At 44.9% G+C, this 18,721-nt stretch overlaps 2 protein-coding genes across 2 annotated transcripts in view; one reads left to right on the forward strand and one right to left on the reverse strand.

Moving 5' to 3' along the window:
* LOC122613188 overlaps window positions 1–18,721 on the reverse strand; it is a 77,786-nt gene that overhangs the window by 29,794 nt on the left and 29,271 nt on the right. The window contains exon 4 of the mRNA XM_043787237.1: window positions 12,598–12,647. The gene's annotated coding sequence lies outside the window, so the exon portion shown is untranslated. The remainder of the gene's footprint in view (window positions 1–12,597; window positions 12,648–18,721) is intronic.
* Window positions 14,253–17,197, forward strand: LOC122613185 (V-type proton ATPase 116 kDa subunit a). The gene has a single exon (XM_043787234.1). It carries the CDS (start codon window positions 14,403–14,405, stop codon window positions 17,136–17,138), a length of 2,736 nt encoding a protein of 911 aa, XP_043643169.1. The 5' UTR covers window positions 14,253–14,402; the 3' UTR covers window positions 17,139–17,197.

Genomic DNA, 18,721 nt, shown 5'->3' on the forward strand with positions numbered 1-18,721 from the left:
CAGATGAGGGCAACACATCTTCACATGATGTCTGCTGTCTGTTGTCTACTGTCCACTGTGTTTGCTGGGTTTGCTGGGTTTACTGGGAGTGGAGCATGGTGGCCAGAGAGATTGAATATTTCCTGCGTGCCCATCAAGTGAAATCCGTCAAAATCATCTTGCCCTGTGCTGTTGACACAGGTAATTAAGCTTAATTACAGCATGAGAACTACATGCTGTATGCTCCGTTGACAGCGAGACAAAAGTGCACAGCTACACAGTGGAAAAAAGTGTGCGAGCGACCTCCTACACAGAGATGTGTATTTGGGGGAGGGGTTTGAGTGGCTTGGGGCGACGGAAGCATTAAGCGTCCCCCACATAAAAACGAGGCTAATATGCGTATTTATGATACACACTCAGCACACACACTTCACACTTTCACACAACAACCACGGCCATAACGTGTCATCATTTTCACTTTTTTTTCACATATTTATTTGGCTTTTATTGTGTGTGCTCCATGGGTGCTGTCACCGTTCTTTGGGTTAACTTTTCCTTTCCTTTCCTCCGCTGGAGTTTATGTTTTTATTCGGTCTCGGCCCTCGTGACATAATTTCGCTGCAGTTGCCGCCACAAATTTATCTTACTTACAGCAGTTCCCTTTCCTTTGGCTTCCTGTGTCACTTGAAAGTTATCTGCCCGGGCGACTTTCGCAATTTTGGCATACTCCAAGTCAGGGTAGTTTTATAAAATGGATATATAAACAAAGAAAACATGGATATTACAAGACTAGCAGTTTACATTAAGCTATATTATAGTAAATATTTTTGTTCATTATAGAACTTTTGTTTGGTGCCTTTTAATATATGTATTTGTACCTCTATTTGTTTATTTCATAAATTCCAACTGACTGATCTGTTTTCCAAGCGATTTCAAGGGCACTCGTCTGCGTTTTTCTTTGTCGCCAGCAGGAATTATCTTTGGTGCCAAGAGGATCTGGCAAATCTGTAGTCTGTGTCTGTGTCTGTTGTGTTGTGTTGTGTTGCCTCCCGATGTGAAATTCCTCATGCCATCATGTGTGCTGGGTGCCTTCTTTCTGTTTTATTTTCCCTTTGCCACATCAATGGATAATTTACAAGTCACGTGTGTGTATGAAATTGAAACAAAATGCGCATAAATTTTGTAACGAAGCGAACGTCAAGGCGAGTCCAGGGACAGGGATCTCCAGCTCCAACTCCAACTCCAGGCACAGCTCCACATCCATATCCAACTCCAACTCCATCTCCTCGGGCATCTGTCTTGCCACATACTATACTATATGTATTTTCCTTTCTGGCTGAGGGGCTTGTCTTGGCACAGGCATTTAATATTAATGAGTTATAGCACATATAGCCTGGTCTATATGTTTGACGATGCGTTCATTGCTGTTGCCTGCTTTATTTTTCTTGATTTTATTTTTGCCCATTTTGCAGATGTTGTGCTGTTGCTGTCGTGTCTAGTCCCTTCGGCCCGTTGAGAGTTGCATTTAGTCGGGGCACCGCGCTGCATGTTCAAGTGGCAAGAAGAGCAACCACAACAACAACAACGACGGCCGACTGAGTGACTAACTTGGCCATTAAAGGATGTCTTGGATGTCTGGGATGTCTTGGCTCTGTTGTTGTTCGCTGCAGGCCTCCAACCAATTCGTTCCGTTTCGATTTCTATTTGGTTTATTAATGCAGATACATTTATGGATGCAGGGCCATCCACACCCTGGAGCAGACAGAGTGCTCTCGCACGCATTTTAACCAAGTCATTTCCGTGACATACTTCGTGCCACTTCAACTTTTACTCTTTTGCGGCTCTGTTGCTCGCTGTTCTACTTGATCGCAGCCCCCAGGCTACGGATGACATCAGCCCCAGCCTCACGTTGGAAACACGATATCAGAATCAAAAACTGCAGAATCTATAAACTCAATTAGACCCAAAAGGACCCCCCAGGGCAATCGAAAACACACATCCGTTTGCGTAAACCGCGGGTAGTTAATGGAGTTTAAAGATTGTATAGCAAGTTATAAATATTTAGAGAATTATTTTGTAAAACGTTTGACAAACTACAATTTTAAATTATTTCAATTCATATTTCCTTGTTTTCTACTCTCCCAACCAAAAAGATACAAGTCTATTCACAGATTGCTTTGGAATTTCGACAATCTTGCGCACTCGAGCCACCCTCTGGTAAGCCGGGCATAATAAATTCGCCCAATGCCAAACCCACTGCACCACTCCCCCACTTGGCCACCATCGCCACCGCTGACAACTTGCAGACATGTCAGCAGGCACTGTCGCAGTTGCAGTTGCAGTTTTAGCCTCATGGCTAAAAGTTGCCTGCTCTCGCCGCAGGTTTGTCAAACTTGGCCGACTGCAGTGCAGCAGGCCGCTCAAGTCCAACTGCAGCTCAGCAGTTTGTCAGCCAGTCAGTCCGACTATCCAGCTCACCGACAATCTGACAGTCGGACAAACAGACAAACGGACAGACAAACGAACGGACAGACAAACGGACAGACAGACGAACGGACGGACAAAGTCCCCGCTGCCATGTGCCAACGATAAGCGACAGACAGCGAACGCGGCAGAGACGTAATTGACACAATTTGAATTTATATATTTTCAATGCGACAAAATGCCGGCAAGGTGACTAAGCCACGAACGATCCGAATCGCAACGAACGATCCTGCAGTGGCCGAGCCTCTTTCTACACTCGCAAAAATCAGGGATGGTCTTGAATCTTTCGATTTTAATATCTTTGGAAATTAATAGTGCACTTATGCATTAGGTGCAAACTATAAATAAAATAATATGCATACAAATTTGAAGAAATCGATTTTCTTTCAGAATGCTACCAGTTGGTTGAAAGTTTGTGTTCAAGTGTCAGTGGTTGACTGTCCTTGGGGACTGTGGCGACCCATTAATCATCCATTGACCAAAAGGGGTGTGTATGTGTGTGTGTCGTGCTGCTTTTGTTTTAGGCCAATTGCTGTTGCCAAACACAAACATATTTCGCTTAAGTAATTAGCCCGGCAAGGCAAATTGAAATTGCAAAGCCTTTCTCTTTGCAGCATCGGCAAACAATGAGGAAGTAAATGAACCGAAACTAAAAGCCAAAAATACAAAAATCCAAAAATCCCCAAGATGAGCCAAAGGGCAGTGTGTCAGAATGAATACCGATAGAGTTATTGATACGGATCGGATATCGATGTGGCGTGAAACATTAGTGCTGTAAGTTAATTGTTCGCCACAACTGTTTCTGTTTCCCTTGGCCTCTTGCCTTTTTTGGGCTAAACAATTGAAATGTAACGCTGGGACGCGTGAGCCAAGTAAAAGGCAGCCACGCAGAATAGAAAGGTGTTAAATTGGCAACTCTGGGAGTGGGCGTGTGCCTGCAGATGCTGATGGAGTTGGAGATGGAGCTGGAGCTGTAGCTGGAGATGGGGATGGAGATGGGAATAGGTAGGTAGGGCGAGATGGGGTTAAAGTGACACTTGCCGACGGAGAAAACGTTTTCCAAAAGGTCATTCACTTGTGGTCAAGTTCTCTCTCCTGCTCAACTCCAAGCAAAGATATCGATTTACAGCTGTCGTGTTTTCCACTTTTCCCCCTTCCGTTTAATTGCACTTCGGATCTATCTACCCGTCAATCTATATGTCTATCGGGATTTATTTTCATTTCATATTTTTACTGACCATCAAAATAGTCGTCTGACTCCATACGACAGTTGACTTTTGTTTGTTCATATGGTATTCCATTTGACTTTCTGCTGTCAACCCTTTTTTTAAAGTCTTTAATGTCACAGACAATGTGTTTGTTTTCGCACTGAAGTGCAGTATGTGGAACCCTTTTTATAAATTAAATAGTTCTTTTTAGTTCCTCATCAATTTGTTCAATTGCAAATTAAACACTTGATTCGTTTATTTGCCACTGATTGCTTAAATGGATACTTTTCATATAGCTTAACTGCAAATGATTATTTTAATGTAATCGTAGGATTAAACTAACTTTTCTCATTTACCAATTTAATATACAAATACCATATTCCGGTTATTCACATTTATTACCCAGTTTTTTATTTTATTGAATACTTAATTTTCTTTAATTAAACATTTTTGATACAATGCACATTCAATGCCTTTTCAAAAATAGTTATTTTGTTTATTTATTGTGTAGCTTCGGCTTTTAGCAATTTCTTTAATATTTTTCCGCAAACTCCTTGTTGAGTTCAATTATTTGAGTATTAAGAAAGCACAATTCATATATATGCATGGTCTCACCAATTTTACCTACATTTATTGTGCTATATTTCAATGGTTTTTTTTTAATCTTCGATTGCTATTTATGCGCATTTTAAGCTTGTTATTTTTTAATCACACGCCCACGTTTTTGCTGCCGTGCCTGTTGTTGTTATTTCTATAGGATTGTTGCATTCCCAATTCCCCCATAATAGCCATCTCTTCGATTTGGCCATTGTTGTGCGAATTGGTATTGAGTATCTCTGCAGCACATTGCACTGTTTATCGCCAGTCTAGCATTGTTGTTTTGGGTTTGGCGGCTGCCAGTGGAGCTCGTATATTAATCAATGTTGGTTCGATCTCCGCTCGACCCAGTTAACAATTAAAATTGTGACAGGTATGTTTGATGTTTCCGCTGCTGCAGACATAATTAAAAATTAATATTTAATATCGGAACGAGCTGCGGCCTGGGCCGGGCGTTGCCCCTGTGACTATTTCACTTAGCTGGGCCCTGGCCTAATTATGCCCTCCGCTTGATTAATGAACCGCAATTGAATTGAATTAGGCCCTGTGATTATTTTTTCCGTATTAGTGGGTCAATGCGGATTGAGTCAAGTTCGATGGGCCTGTCAATTCGATTCCCGATTCACGCAGCTCTATTTAGCATATAAATCGAGAAACTCCTTTGCCAACCGACGGCCACGGCTGATTGTAATAAAGACATGGCAATCGAGCAGCAACGCCCGCGCCATGTCAGCGATGTCAACGTTTTTGACGTCTCTAAAAACCAATCAACTCTCAAACTAAATCAAAAATCATAAAATATTCGACGGGGGCGAGGAGCGAGGAGTTGGGATGCACACACATGAGGCGTAGGAAGCCAACTGCAGCTGACAACATGAGGAGGAGTTTCGGTGGAGTATCGATGGATGGAGACGACAGCGGATGGGAGTCCACAGCAATCCCAATCCCTGCCAGGCAGACCTGGTACTCCTTGCCTCCTTTATAAATAAAATTTGCATAAATTTAATAAACCTTCGCCTCGTCTACGTTTCGGCCACAAAAGGCTGGCAACTCAACTTAACTCAACTCAACTCAACTCAACTCATCTCCTCCGCCGACTCTGCGCACTTGTTAAGGGGCCAAAGGAGATTTTGTGATTTACCGATATAAGCCAAACCGTTGAAGCGGTTTGTCGCAAACAAAACAAACGAAACGCCAAAAGGAAAACCTTTGGAAAATACAAATACAAAAAAAAAGAAAAACGAACGGAAAAATGGCAAAAATATATTAAAAATAAATCCGCAAAACTAAAGCTGGAGAGAGAGAAAATACCCCGTTGTCTCACCCAGAGACCCATAAATAACCGAATCCGCATCCAAAGTCAGTGGCACAAATAATGATGTGACATGGGCCCCGGCCGGGAAAATGGCAGTGGAGCCAACAACCTGGCCGAAAGCAATCTCCACGCAGGCTCAGTGGCATCATCATTGCTGCACGCATAAATCGATTGCAGCTTGTTAGTTGGCCCAATGACAATGGTGCCCCAATGGATGGGGCTCCTTTGCATATGGAAAGATGAATGATGAATGCTCTTTCCATCTACGAGCAGCACTTCCTGGTTGGTTGGTTGCTTTTGGCCAAGCTGCCAGCCACACAAATTAATGTCAAAGTCAAAACGAAAATGGTATTTGGCAAGCGCAACGTGCAATGTGCAACGTGTAAGTTGTATGTTGCTAGTTGCTAGTTGCGAGGCTGCCAACTTGCGGCTCACAAATCGCGCCATAAATTGCAACCATCGGAGCTGTAAAAGCACGGAAAAATGACAGAAATGCGTTTATTGACCAAATGTGCAGAGTACTCATCGATTACGAGGCCAGGACTTGCCTTGACCATAGCGCATGCGTTGCGGCTGCTGCCTTTTGGGAAATTGCAACGCACCGGCGGCGGCACTCGTGTCGTATACGTAATATGTTGCCTCTGCTATGCCGCACATTTGCTGTTGTTGTTGTTGTTGCTGCTGCGTGTGCCATACACAAATATATCGCCAGCGATTTATTTATAAACATTTTCCCAGTTAAATGTCACCGATGCCATGAGGCAGCAACAGGACTGTGTGCAAATATTTTGATCAACAGAGATGATTGAGTTAGCCAGTATGGATTTAAAGCTAGCTTAGCTACTGATTGGTATATAAAGCTCTAGAAATTATAATATTTCTTGAATAAAATGTAATTTAATGTTATTAAATATTTAAATTGATTTCTTTAAGATTTGTATCCAACTTTTAGGTACCCTTTACCGAATACTTCCCCAAATCATTAAACAAAATCTTAAAGAGTCAGGCCTAATCACATTCTAGCCATTGGGTTGTTGCTCTTTCAGCTGTCTGTTTTAGCCAGCATTGCCGGCACTTGGCCAAAAACGGGTATCTCTTAGCCGTGCCAATCCGCGGGCCACAAGTCCAAACTATTTCTGTGACTGCCAAGCGCTAAATGTGTGTTACTTCCGAGCAATGTCGTGAGTCGCAGCCGCAGACACAGGCGTACATGTGACAGGGAACACGGCAGGGGCGGGGAGAAAGGGGGGGGAGGGGGGGGGATGGGGCACAGCCAGCAGGCGACTCTAATGCATGATTTATAGTAAAATATTTATTTTTACTGTTAAGTATACGCCGCAGACGGTGCAGTGAGCAAAAATGCGACAGGCGTATGGAATGCATCTGGCAGAAGATCTTTAACTGCGAATTAGGAAGTCTTGAAATTATGTAACTAAGTAAAAGTGGTATCTTGAGCATAAACGTTTTAAAAACTATATATAGAATAATTTACAATTCTACAAATATTAATTTGTGTGCTTCAGCTTTTTTAGAACTATATAGTTTAATGTTCCATAAAACTTTTAATGGTACGTAAAATTTGACAAGAATTTGTCCTTCAGAAAAGGTGGTATTTTTGGTTAGTGTATCGAGGCATGAGTTGTCGCATCTCTTGGGGTGGGTGCCCAGCTCCATATGGACCGGGGTCTTGGAATGGAACTCGGAATGGGACTGGGACTGGGACAGGTTGCCACTGCCACTGATGCTGCTGCTCCTCTGCTCCTCTGCTGCTCCTCTGCTGCTTCTACTGCTGTCATTGTTTGCGGCCTTATCAGTGTGCATGCAAAGGAAAGAAGACCCAGATGAAGTCTAACTGTTATTCCTGGCTGAAGATGGCAGCTTGTTAGCTGGGGGATTCTCGCTAATGTCACTCATACGACACGTTGCACAGAGGCACAGGCAGCAGGAGTAGCAGAAGCAGCAGCACAGCAAGTGGCAAGCTCCGCCGCCAGATAAAATATGAATGTCAACCGTTGGCGCATATAAATCAGAATGCTATCAGCTGATGACCCCATTCAGAGCACAGAGCGCAGAGCACATCGCACAGAGCGAACCCATGGCTTTTCAATAAAGCGTGTCAAGCATAAATCATTGATGATATCGTCTCCATCAGCAAAAGGGAAAGAGTTCGGCTAGGCGAATTAAGCCACAAAACCCCATTGACAAGGGGGCCAACAATAAGCGATAGCCATCAGCGCCATTGATTTTGCATTGAGGTTTCTGAGGTTTTTGGCCATGTGCTCTGGTCTTAAACAAAAGTGTCATAAATCTTGCAGCCAAGATGCTCGTCGACACACTGTAACGAATCTGAAGGGTTTTCCCGCAAGTGCATTGTGGCCCTGTGACAAAGGGATACTAATGCACGTAATACGTGCCCCTCTCAATGGTTGGCAATTTCAGAAAACCGGGCCAGAAAGCAAGTTCGAGTGCTGGGACGTGTGGCAGCCACAAAGTACGATGCGAAATCCGCTGCCAAAAGATCCTCAAGCAGGCAAGCCTCTTACAAAATTGATTAACTCGATGTTGAGGCTGAGGCTGAGGCGACAAGCAACTTCCTGTCCCATCCATTTTAATGAAACCCTTTTTAATCAGACCAGCAATCGCAATCACCTTTGTAGCGTAACCAAAAACTGAAAAGAAGATTAATGACAAACAGCAAATTGCGCTCAATGTCACATTAATTGAGGCAATGAGCGCATGAATAAATTCATGAATTTACACACCAGACCGAGCCAAAAAATCAACAAAACCACGAATAAAAACAAATGGAAAAACAATGACAAGGCGCCAACTTCTAAGCCACAAAAATGCGCTTTGAGCCAAGGTCGCTTACAACTTTTGACGGGCTGATTGCGTGATAAAGATGAAGATCGTCGAGAATCACTTAAATGTTTTATTTATGTCGAAAGTAATTAATAATGAATTGAAAATAGCATTCCCTTTATATGTTAACTGAGGCTTAACTGCAGCTATGCTGTTTTAATATCTTAATCACGGCGGTAGTTAGTTTACCTAACACTACGTCTATGGCCCTGCCCCACTGTCAATTTGCTGGCGCGTGTTTCTCGGCTTTTGGCCGCCATCAAGTGTGGCCAAAAATCGGTTGGCGTTTTCGAAAACCATCCATCTGAACAATCGGGTGGCAGCTAAATGCTGGCGGTTCGCAGCTAGCCACACATATAACGTGGCAACACACTAGAGGTGGAACACACCCAATTTGGCTTTCGGGCCTTTGACGCTGTCTATTAGCCGGGTTATGAGCAAATTACGGGAGCGCCGCAGCCATAACCAATGCCATGCCCCACAGAAATCCACGGCGGAAAAAAAAGGCTAATTGCACCACAAACACACGTTGCTATCGCTGGTGGTGCGCCACTCGGTGGTGCGGTGGTACGATGTTATTTCGGTGGAGCGCGGCCTACGCAGCCTGCGGCCGTTGTTTAATATGCAACAAATCAACGCGCCAATTGTGGCGTAAAATATTTACATTGTCCCCCGCCGCGGGGCTTGCAACCCAAGCCACTTCGACCCCGTGCCGCCAGCTGCCGCCTTTAAAAGCCACGAGCCTCTCCACACAGTTTCCTACTTCCAACTCCACATCTCTGATGTATGCCCATCGACCTCTTTATCCAATGCCTCACTGCTCCATCATTCACTAGAGCAAATTCTCGTTTCTATTACTCATCTCGTAGTTTAGTTTTACAAAAACAATTTAAAATGTTGGTTATACATAAAGCATATAATGCAAAACCTCTTATGAACACGTTATCTCCCCTGCAGTTTGTCCATTTTTCAGCGCGTAATCACCTACTCGGCTACCAGTGAATTCCGCTCCCCTCAACTCTTTGATTTGGTTTATTGCGTTTAATTTGCGCATTGTTCGTGTGGCTTTTGGGGATAATTGCAGGCATCAATTGCAGCAGCCGTGGCACCCACTCAGTGCCACAGAGGGGCAATCAAATTGCCAGTGGACAGTGGCAATCAGATTGCCACAGCCACCGACACCCACACAAACCACCAAACCACCAAACCACTAAACCACCGAGCCACTGGAAAAATTTGCTAAAACCACAAACTGTTCAGTTTGGCTTTCATTAAGTTTTCAGCCGCTTTTTTGTTTTGGCAACTCCATAATCAACGTCCAATTCGAAGTTGCCCCCTAATCCCGACGTATTTGATTTAGCCATTTGTTTGCTGTTTTATTTTCACAATGCTGTGTTTGCATTTCTCGGCGAGTGCTGTTCGTGTTGTTGGTGTATCATTAATCTCCAACATAGAACCAATCAAACAGCAACGCCAAAATGTTGCGATGCCCCACTGTTATTGATGATGTGTTGATTAGGTTCTGACAAACCCATCGCGGTCATGTGAACAACAATCAAAGTACACAGTTTCACTTTGAACTCGAGCCGCACTCTTTGCTGGGATGCGGGAATGGGAGGGGGCCCCCCGCCGTGGGGGTGAAACATTTGGGCCTGGACGCCAGTGCAAGCCATGTGTGTGCGGTCATAGGCGAAATTTGGGTCATGTTTGCCCGTTCATGTTGCCAAACGAAAACCAAGAAAAAATAAATAGGAAAAAAACAACGAACTCAGGGAAAAACCTTAAGCCGAAGTCATGCAAAGCAGCGTGTGTCTAATGAATTGCCACCCATATGCAGTCTTTTTTATAGCCTTTTTTTCATCAGCGGAAAGTGGCTGCCCAAGATTTGTGGTCGCTGCAGTTACGCAGTTACGCCAAAGAGCTGCCACCGCTGCAAGAATAACGGCGAGTGTCTGTCAATTGTACGATATTTATGGAACATAAATCCGACCGAAGGGTCATTTACTAATTGGTGTTTTGGGTTTTGCCTTAATGGGTAGAGGTTTTTATGGTCGTCGGGCTTAGAAATGCATCAGTTGGGATCGTGTTTTAAAGATACCTCCATTGCAGTCTTTTCTTACAGCAATGGCCGTTTTATGTTTTCGAGAACTTTTTATATCTATAGTAAATCTCCTGGCGTTTGTTTGCTAATTTTATGTGTTTTAATTAATACTTACTTGCACGATTTCTCCTCTTTTACAACCAAATAAATTCTCTGATTTCAAGGGAAAATATAATCAAACTATTAAACTATTCCACACGTCAGTGAATCACATCCCATCAACGACCTTTGATTTCATGGAACTCGCCACAAATGATTTCCTTTAAACACACAAATCATCTACAATTATGTCCGAATTCCAATTTACAGTGAACTTCCGTAACAACCCTCGCTGCGGCCAGTGGCCCACCAAAAACAAAATAACGAGGAAAGATCTTTGCATTTATAATTTCATGGCAGAATTCCTCGATAAATTGATATATATGCTGGTTCACTTCGCTGCCTGACTTGCTGCCCGACCATGGCCAGTGCCACGCCCCTTTCGGCCCACCGAGAGCCCGGCTAATGGCATGGCCAATTGTCGCAAATTAGTGGAGGCCAGCCCAACACGCACACATGGCCAACACACACGCACACACACACACACACGCAGAGGGAACAGGTGAAGTGGAGTCAAGACAAGACAACTGGAGTCAAGACAAACACCTAAAGCCAATCCACATGAGCACCCAAGCTAACGGTACACCGGCAAACAGAAGATGGCCAAGAAGGCAAGAAGACGGCCGAGAAGCCGGAGAGAAAGAACAGCTATAAAGAAGTTTACTGCTACAATTGGCAAATTGAAAATTGCTCGCTGGTGGCGGCGTTGGAGTTTTGAGCCCAACTCGAGGCCCCGGCCAAAGCTGATGTTCAAGTTGAAGTTGACCGGGCCAAGGCGGAAGCTTCAGACCAAAAGACCCTGAGCGCGCCTAAAGCTAAGCCCCCCCCCCCTCCTATCGCTCACTCCCTGCGATGCGTTCGTCTGGGCAGATAAGCTGACATCCACAACGTGCCACAGACGATGATGCATTTGCCAAGGTACTCGCAACTAGTTGCCGCATCAGCCGCTGCACTCGCCGCGCCAGACAGAGACGTTTCAATTTCAAACGAGAGGAGCTCTTTCAACCGACTCCAGAACTTTGAAATACTCTAAGTGGATATGCATTTTGCATACCTGTCGCCTTTAATATATAAATATGCACCTATATACATATTCAGTTAATACAGAGCTATCCTAGCATTGTTAGCTACCTTATTGTTTTTATAATTTATAATTACGAACATATTTATTTATAAACTGAATAGAAATATTCAAGATACCCTATCCGTCTAACTAAAAGGTATTCTTAAAAAGCAACAAAACGGTTTTGGCCGGGCCAATCTGGCAGGCAGACATTTTAATGAAGCCGCCGTCAGGCAGCATTTGAGGCAGCCACTCTTGGCCGTCTGGCTGGTAACGGTGCCAAGTCCACGGGTCTATATAGCGATAAGTCAACGCACCGGCGTCTGAGGCCGAAACGAATGACTTAAGCGACGAACCTGCTGAGCCAAGTTGGTGCGTTAGATTACCTAAGTTTTGGACTTTGCCCTATTTATAAACGCGGCGGATACTTTAAGAACACCCCGAAAAATAGGGCCAAAAATGTCACTTTCAACTTTCGCTACCAGTTTTCCCTGCCAACACATCAAACTTGACCCAATTCTGTGGGGTAACACCCACACGGCGTTTTATGAGTCGGGTTCCCTATAATTAAAAAGCCATGCAAACGAAACGAAATGAAATGTTAACTTCAAAGTCCACTTCATTTGGGATCCACGCACTTGATTGGCATTGCCACACTGAAGCTGAAAGAGAGAACTGGGCCCAGTCTGTTTAGGCGTTAATTGCGGGTTCTGGCAAATTACAGACTTGGCCAAGAGGCCAGAAACATGAAATGCACTTTCTCTTTGCCGCCGCGAAAAGTGAGTGAGTTAAAATGGATTGTTTTGGATTGGATTGAATTGGATTGGATTGGGACTTGAGATAGATGTGCGCGGGCGTAATGCCAAAATCGATGGCAGCTGCTGCTTACCTTTTGTTTAGTCTTCTAATTGCTGCCGAAGATCGCCGATCACATTACCACTGCAAAAAGCAAAAGAGAAAAACACATGAGTAAGCAAAAGAGAAATGCAAATTAGTTTATGAAAATACTCAAGCAGACAATGAACTCCTCAACACGATTCCCCTTATGGACACAGCTCTTCAAATACAAGTATGAATCTCGAAAACTACCTTTGCCGTCAGCTACAAATTGACATTGTTTCTGTGTTTATTTTGGACACATTCATGTGGTGGCAACAACACGTGTTAGCTCGTTGTTCTGTAAGTGACTTTGATTTCGATTTGATTTATTGCCTGCAATTGTCGCACACAGCTGAAAAGTGAAAACTTTCCGCCGCGTTTTTGTTCACTTTTGCTTTCGAAACTTTCAATTCGGTGACTTAATTTCTGTGCGGCCAGAGGTCTAATGAAATCGAACTGCCGCTTAACAATGGCAATAGCACTTTTATTGTCAGGCCATTGCTTTGCCAAAGAAATTATCAAGTGCAGTTTCGGCTTTGGCACTTTTACTTTCATTGTCGTGGAAGTGCTAACAATCGAGCGAACGGGCTCAAAACAATTTCCAATTGAGTGAGTAATGCCTATTTTCCTTTTAGCATCGGCTAATGAGTCGAAAATGCTTTTCGAGCCCATTTTAAAGGGTCGCCAGTCAGTCACACAGCCAAATTACCAAACAATTTCAATGGCTTTGTATGTGAAGTCGATTTTTATGGGAAAATGTTTCACAGCCAAAATGAAATGAAGCTCCCACAAAGTGCTAACAAAAATGTTTGTGTAAGTAATATGTATCAACAAGAAAACAATAACGCTTTGTTTTCCTTGTATAAATGAAAAACCATTAAATATAGCTTAAGTTTGATTCAAATTCCAAAGCTCCATATGAATACTTTCTATTCTTGATCTTTTTTGGTTACGGCTTGGTCGAATATGTAAATTTATTCCCGAATTTGTAAACAAATCTTTATCGTTAAACTAAATGATCATAAACTGCTGCCATAAAATTAGTTCTGTTATGTCAACAAATCGTTTGAATATCTTTTATTCTTCACGAAAGTCTTAGCGTTGCTTTGATTTATTAGACCTATTATTACCAATTTCTTTGGAACGTTCTCAGCACTCTAATTTGTATAATAAATCCGTGGAGCGTTTTGTAACAATCTAATTGAAGTGAGAACTTAGGTATAAAACCCACTGATGTATAACATATTAGGTATAGGGCAATTACTAACTATATGCAAGAATTCCCACAACTTCTGTGCAGCCTGACAATGAGTTTTCCCAGCCGAGAAGACAAGGGCATAAATTGCAGTTGGCCAGTTTTTGGTTCACTCTACCGTGGCGGCAACGGGGGCTGCGGAGTGGGCGGAGTGGGCGTGGCCGTAGTGGCAACTGCAACTAGTTTGCATGCAAACCATGAAATTATCTGCAGTTGATCTCGAGCAAGGGGCAGCTTGGTCTTGGACATGTTTGCTACTCGAATTAAAAACAGAAAAAAAAGAACCAGAAAATAGAGCCAACAATAGGAGAGGCAAGCAAACGTATCAATTAGCAGGAGTCAAATACCCGAACCCAAGTCGAAAAATAAACAGAGGTGGCCGGGTAAATGTTTAGCAAAAACTTTGTTCACAATATATATAGAAAATATATATTTTTATAGGAGTTAGTTGATAGTATCTTGTATCTTTATTTAGGAAACAAAGACAGAGAGTGTCACATTTCGGTACTACATCTATTTTTGCAATATATTTGTCGTATAACCACAAGACACTCGCCACCATGAGAAAACTTAAGAAGCCGCAGACGAAAGTCAAGTCCTTCTTCCGCAGCGAGGACATGGACCTGTGCCAACTGCTGCTGCACACGGAAAACGCCTTCGATTGCCTCATTGAGCTGGGTCACCACGGAGCCGTGCAGTTCAACAATGTCTACGACGAGGATCGCCTGCTGAACCACCTCTACACCAAGAAAGTGTCGCAGTGCTATGAGTTACTGCGCGTCGTGGACAACCTGCACGCCCAGATCGTCCAGTTGCATGTGAACGAGGTGTTCTATCCGGATGTGGATCTAGAGAATCGACTGAGGGAGAAGGACCTGGGCAGGTATAGGGATAGCCTGAAGCGCATCCATGTGGAGGCCAGCGCCGTGACGGAGCACTACTACCGACTGGAGAGTCGTCGCAATCGCATGATCGAGCACTGCTTCGCCTTGACCAAGGCCAGCAAGTATATGACATCCGACATGGGCAGCGAGCTGCTCTATTCGGAGAGCACGATAATGACCTTGGTGCAGGATGCCACGACCAGCTCTGGAGCCTATCAGTCGCATCTGAACTATATGATCGGCTGCATCCGGGCTGATAAGTTCTATAGCTTCGAACTGCTGCTCTACCGCCTGTTCTCCTTCAACCTGATCATTCGATTCTCCGAAATCTCCACTCCGGTCTACGAATATCACTATGGCCACAAGCCGGAGAGGGTACGAAAGTTCGCCATTCTCATGATGGCCAGTTCCACGTTGATCTGGCCCAAGGTGCTGAAGATATGTGCGCACTATCATGTCAACCTCTACGACTGCCCCAGTTCGGTGAGCCAGCGGGAGGAGAAGGTCAGGGAGTTGGGCCAGGAGATAGTGAACGTGGAGAAGGTCCTCAAGGAGGCGGAGTTGATGCGTCGCCAGATCCTGGAGGTGGCTGGTCTCGATCTCTTCGTGGTACGTGTGAATCTGCGCAAGGCGCTGCGGGTGTACGATCTGATGAATCGCCTGAGATTGGTGGGCGGAGTGGAGGTGCCTCGCTATCTGCTGGCCGAGGTGTATATACCATCGTCTGATGTGCCCGAAGTGAGGACCATCCTTCGAAATGCCTCCCGCATAAGTGGGGGCGCAGATAATGTCAATGATGACGATGATTCATCGGATGATAACCTGCAGGTGGCAGACGAAGATACAAAAACCATGCCAAATGCTACTCCCTATCCCATGGAAGCGGACATCCAGCCGGGCGAGGATATGGGTGCGCGGGCCATACTGATAAAGAAAAACCGACTGGTCAATCATATGCCACCAACGTACTTTCGGCTGAACAAGTTCACCAGGGGATTCCAGAACCTCATAGACGCCTATGGCATGGCCGATTACAAGGAGCTGAATCCCGCGCCGTACACCATCATCACGTTCCCCTTCCTGTTCGCCGTCATGTTCGGTGACCTGGGTCATGGCATTCTGCTAATCTTCTTCTCCCTGATCATGATTTGGAAGCACAGAATGATCGAAAAGTATCAGATTGCCTCGACCTCCGAGAACGAGATCCTGAACATCCTATTTGCGGGACGCTACATAATCCTACTCATGGGCATATTCTCCGTCTACATGGGCATCATCTACAACATAGTCATGGCCAAGAGCTTCAATCTCTTCGGTTCCAGCTGGAGATGTCGCTACAATGAGACCACCGTGTATGATCCCGCCTTTCATGTGACCCTAGACTCTTCGCATCCGCACTTCTACTCGGGCGATCCGTATCCAGTGGGCATGGATCCAGTGTGGGCCGTTTGCGGCCAGGACTCGATAACCACGACCAATTCGTTGAAAATGAAGATGGCCATTGTGCTGGGCATTACGCAAATGATGTTTGGCCTGGGCCTAGCTGCCGCGAATTGTGTGCTGATGAAGCGGAAGGCAGATCTCATTTTGGTGGTCATTCCGCAGATGATCTTCATGTTGTGCCTCTTCGGCTACCTCGTCTTCCTCATCTTCTACAAGTGGCTGGCCTTCGGTGGCCACAAGCCGGCGCCCTACAACTCTGCGTGTGCCCCCTCCGTGCTGATCACCTTCATCAACATGATGCTGATGAAGAATGAAGAGACGGTGGCTAACTGCCTGGATAGTATGTATCCTTACGAGCGCTATGTGGAGTACGCTCTAGTAGCGTTGGCCGTTTGCACGGTACCCATTTTGCTGGCCGGCAAACCGATATATCTCATGCGGCGTCGCAAGAAGATGGAACAGGAAAGGGAACGGGATTTCAAGAGGATGCGCCGCCAGACGATCGCCGAAATGCGATCCACGATGCGGTACACCGACGATGATTCCAGCGAGACCAGCCGGCAGCGGAGCGTTGACAACGAGGAGGAGCACGAGACGTCGGAGATCTGGATTCACTCCGGAATCCACACCATCGAAACGGTTCTGGGTTCGGTGTCGCATACAGCCTCCTACCTGCGATTGTGGGCCCTCTCCTTGGCCCACGATCAGCTGTCGGATGTGCTGTGGCACATGGTTCTGACCAAGGGATTCGCGAACAGTCTGCCACTGTACTATGGTGTGCCCGTGCTGATGGCCACTTTCTTCGCCTGGGCCATACTCACAGTGGCCATTCTGGTGATGATGGAGGGACTGAGCGCCTTCCTGCACACCCTGCGGCTCCACTGGGTGGAGTTCCAGTCGAAGTTCTTCGGCGGAGCGGGCGAGTCGTTCAAGGCGTTCAGTTTCCCGCCCTCGAACCAGCGGAGTTAGTTCTCTTTCTTACAGTTTCCTACAGTTTATAAATAAAAATTTATGGTTCGAGCATTTAAGCGATTTCTGACTTTCTAGATAACTGTTATTATTTATAGCTCAACTTATTAGTTCGAAACCCTTTTGCAGTTGAATTAATTGCCCCATTTTAAGATCCTGTTGAAGAACTACTGGCAGCCGCTCCAAGATCGAGCGTATATTTTGTGGATGGACTTTAAATGTTGGCTCCCCCTATCTTTTGGCAATTAACTGTGGCCAAGAGCAAGCCGAGAGCTACCCACGCCCGCTGTTTTCGGACTTGTACATTCCTTTGCAATTAGCATTGGCCCGGGTCCATGCAAAAGGCCATAAACCAAAGCTGGCTTTAAACAATTTCCATTTGTTTGCTTTATGCCACTGCCAGCTGCTGCTGCAGTTGCTGCTGCTGTTGCTGCTGTTGCTGCTGCTGCTGCTGCTGTTGCAGTTACGACTGCTGCCGTGGCAGGCTTCCTTACTGCGATGCGGGCGCTGGAAGTCGTCGACCCTTTGGTGCTGCTCTTGTGGCAGTTTAGCTGTAGTGCTGCTCTATTCTACATCGCAGTTCTTGTCGAATACCCTGTTTTTGCAGAGGAAAGGGGTATAGTTTTACAGTGCCTTATATATTGGAAATTGTATGCCATAAATGCAGAGGCAATAAAAATGCGTTTTATTGTATCCTGCAGGCTGAGATTGATTTCTTTTAATTAGTGTAAGACTCCTTCGCTCATAAAAGTGGTGATCAATTTTTAAGCGTGGCTTTCTAAAGTTTACCCTAAGGAAAAAAACCAATTTCTAACATTTTTTTTAATTAATCGAATTATTATTTATGTTAGCTTTCGTTTAAGAGATAGCAATGTACTACTTATTGCTTGCAAAGACAGCTCTTTTATTTTAGTGATTTAAATGTAATACTTTCCCCTTTCGTTTGTATGACAACCATGTACCATATTGTTGGGTAATTCCTTGTCGAATAGCTTGACAGCCACCTTCTTGCCAGTTTTCCACACACACACGAACACACACAGCCGAGTATTTTAGTGTCTTTGCTGCTGTTGTTGCCGCTCTGTTTGCCATTAACACCCACGCCAGCAACTTTGCTTGCTGTTCTCCGGTTGCTGGTTGTTCGTTGTTGGTTGGGCCAAGACTCGGCATAAATTATGAACAGCAACCGATGACGCATGCAGGCCGACCTAAGTAGACTGGCTCGTGCATAAATAACTTTCGTTAGCCACATGGCCCGGACTGCGAGTGCGACTGACTTGGCCTGACTTTATTAGATCGCTGCCACGGAAAGCAGAACTAACTCGATGCCAGTAATGTGCAGTAAGTTTCATGACCAGAGCAGGTTTTCGGCCAGCTATGTAGCACTCTGAGCACTCTACGCAATTGCCAGCGCAAAACAGGCTTTGACTCCATCGCTTTGGCTATAACTTTAAACCGCAGCACGCGCCATTGTTTAGGTGCTGCAGCAAAAAGCAGCAAAAGGCAGCAAAAAGCAGCAAAAGGCAGCAACAGCAACGGGCCGGGTGGGTCAAGTTTGTTGCCCAAGTCTTTTGTTTATACTT

The sequence above is a fragment of the Drosophila teissieri genome, chromosome 2R, assembly GCF_016746235.2.
Source record: "Drosophila teissieri strain GT53w chromosome 2R, Prin_Dtei_1.1, whole genome shotgun sequence".
NCBI classification, from domain to species: Eukaryota; Metazoa; Arthropoda; class Insecta; order Diptera; family Drosophilidae; genus Drosophila; species Drosophila teissieri.

Bases quoted from the DNA above. Each gene is read 5' to 3' on its own strand.
- LOC122613185 (XM_043787234.1), top strand. From the start codon at position 14,403: ATGAGAAAACTTAAGAAGCCGCAGACGAAAGTCAAGTCCTTCTTCCGC.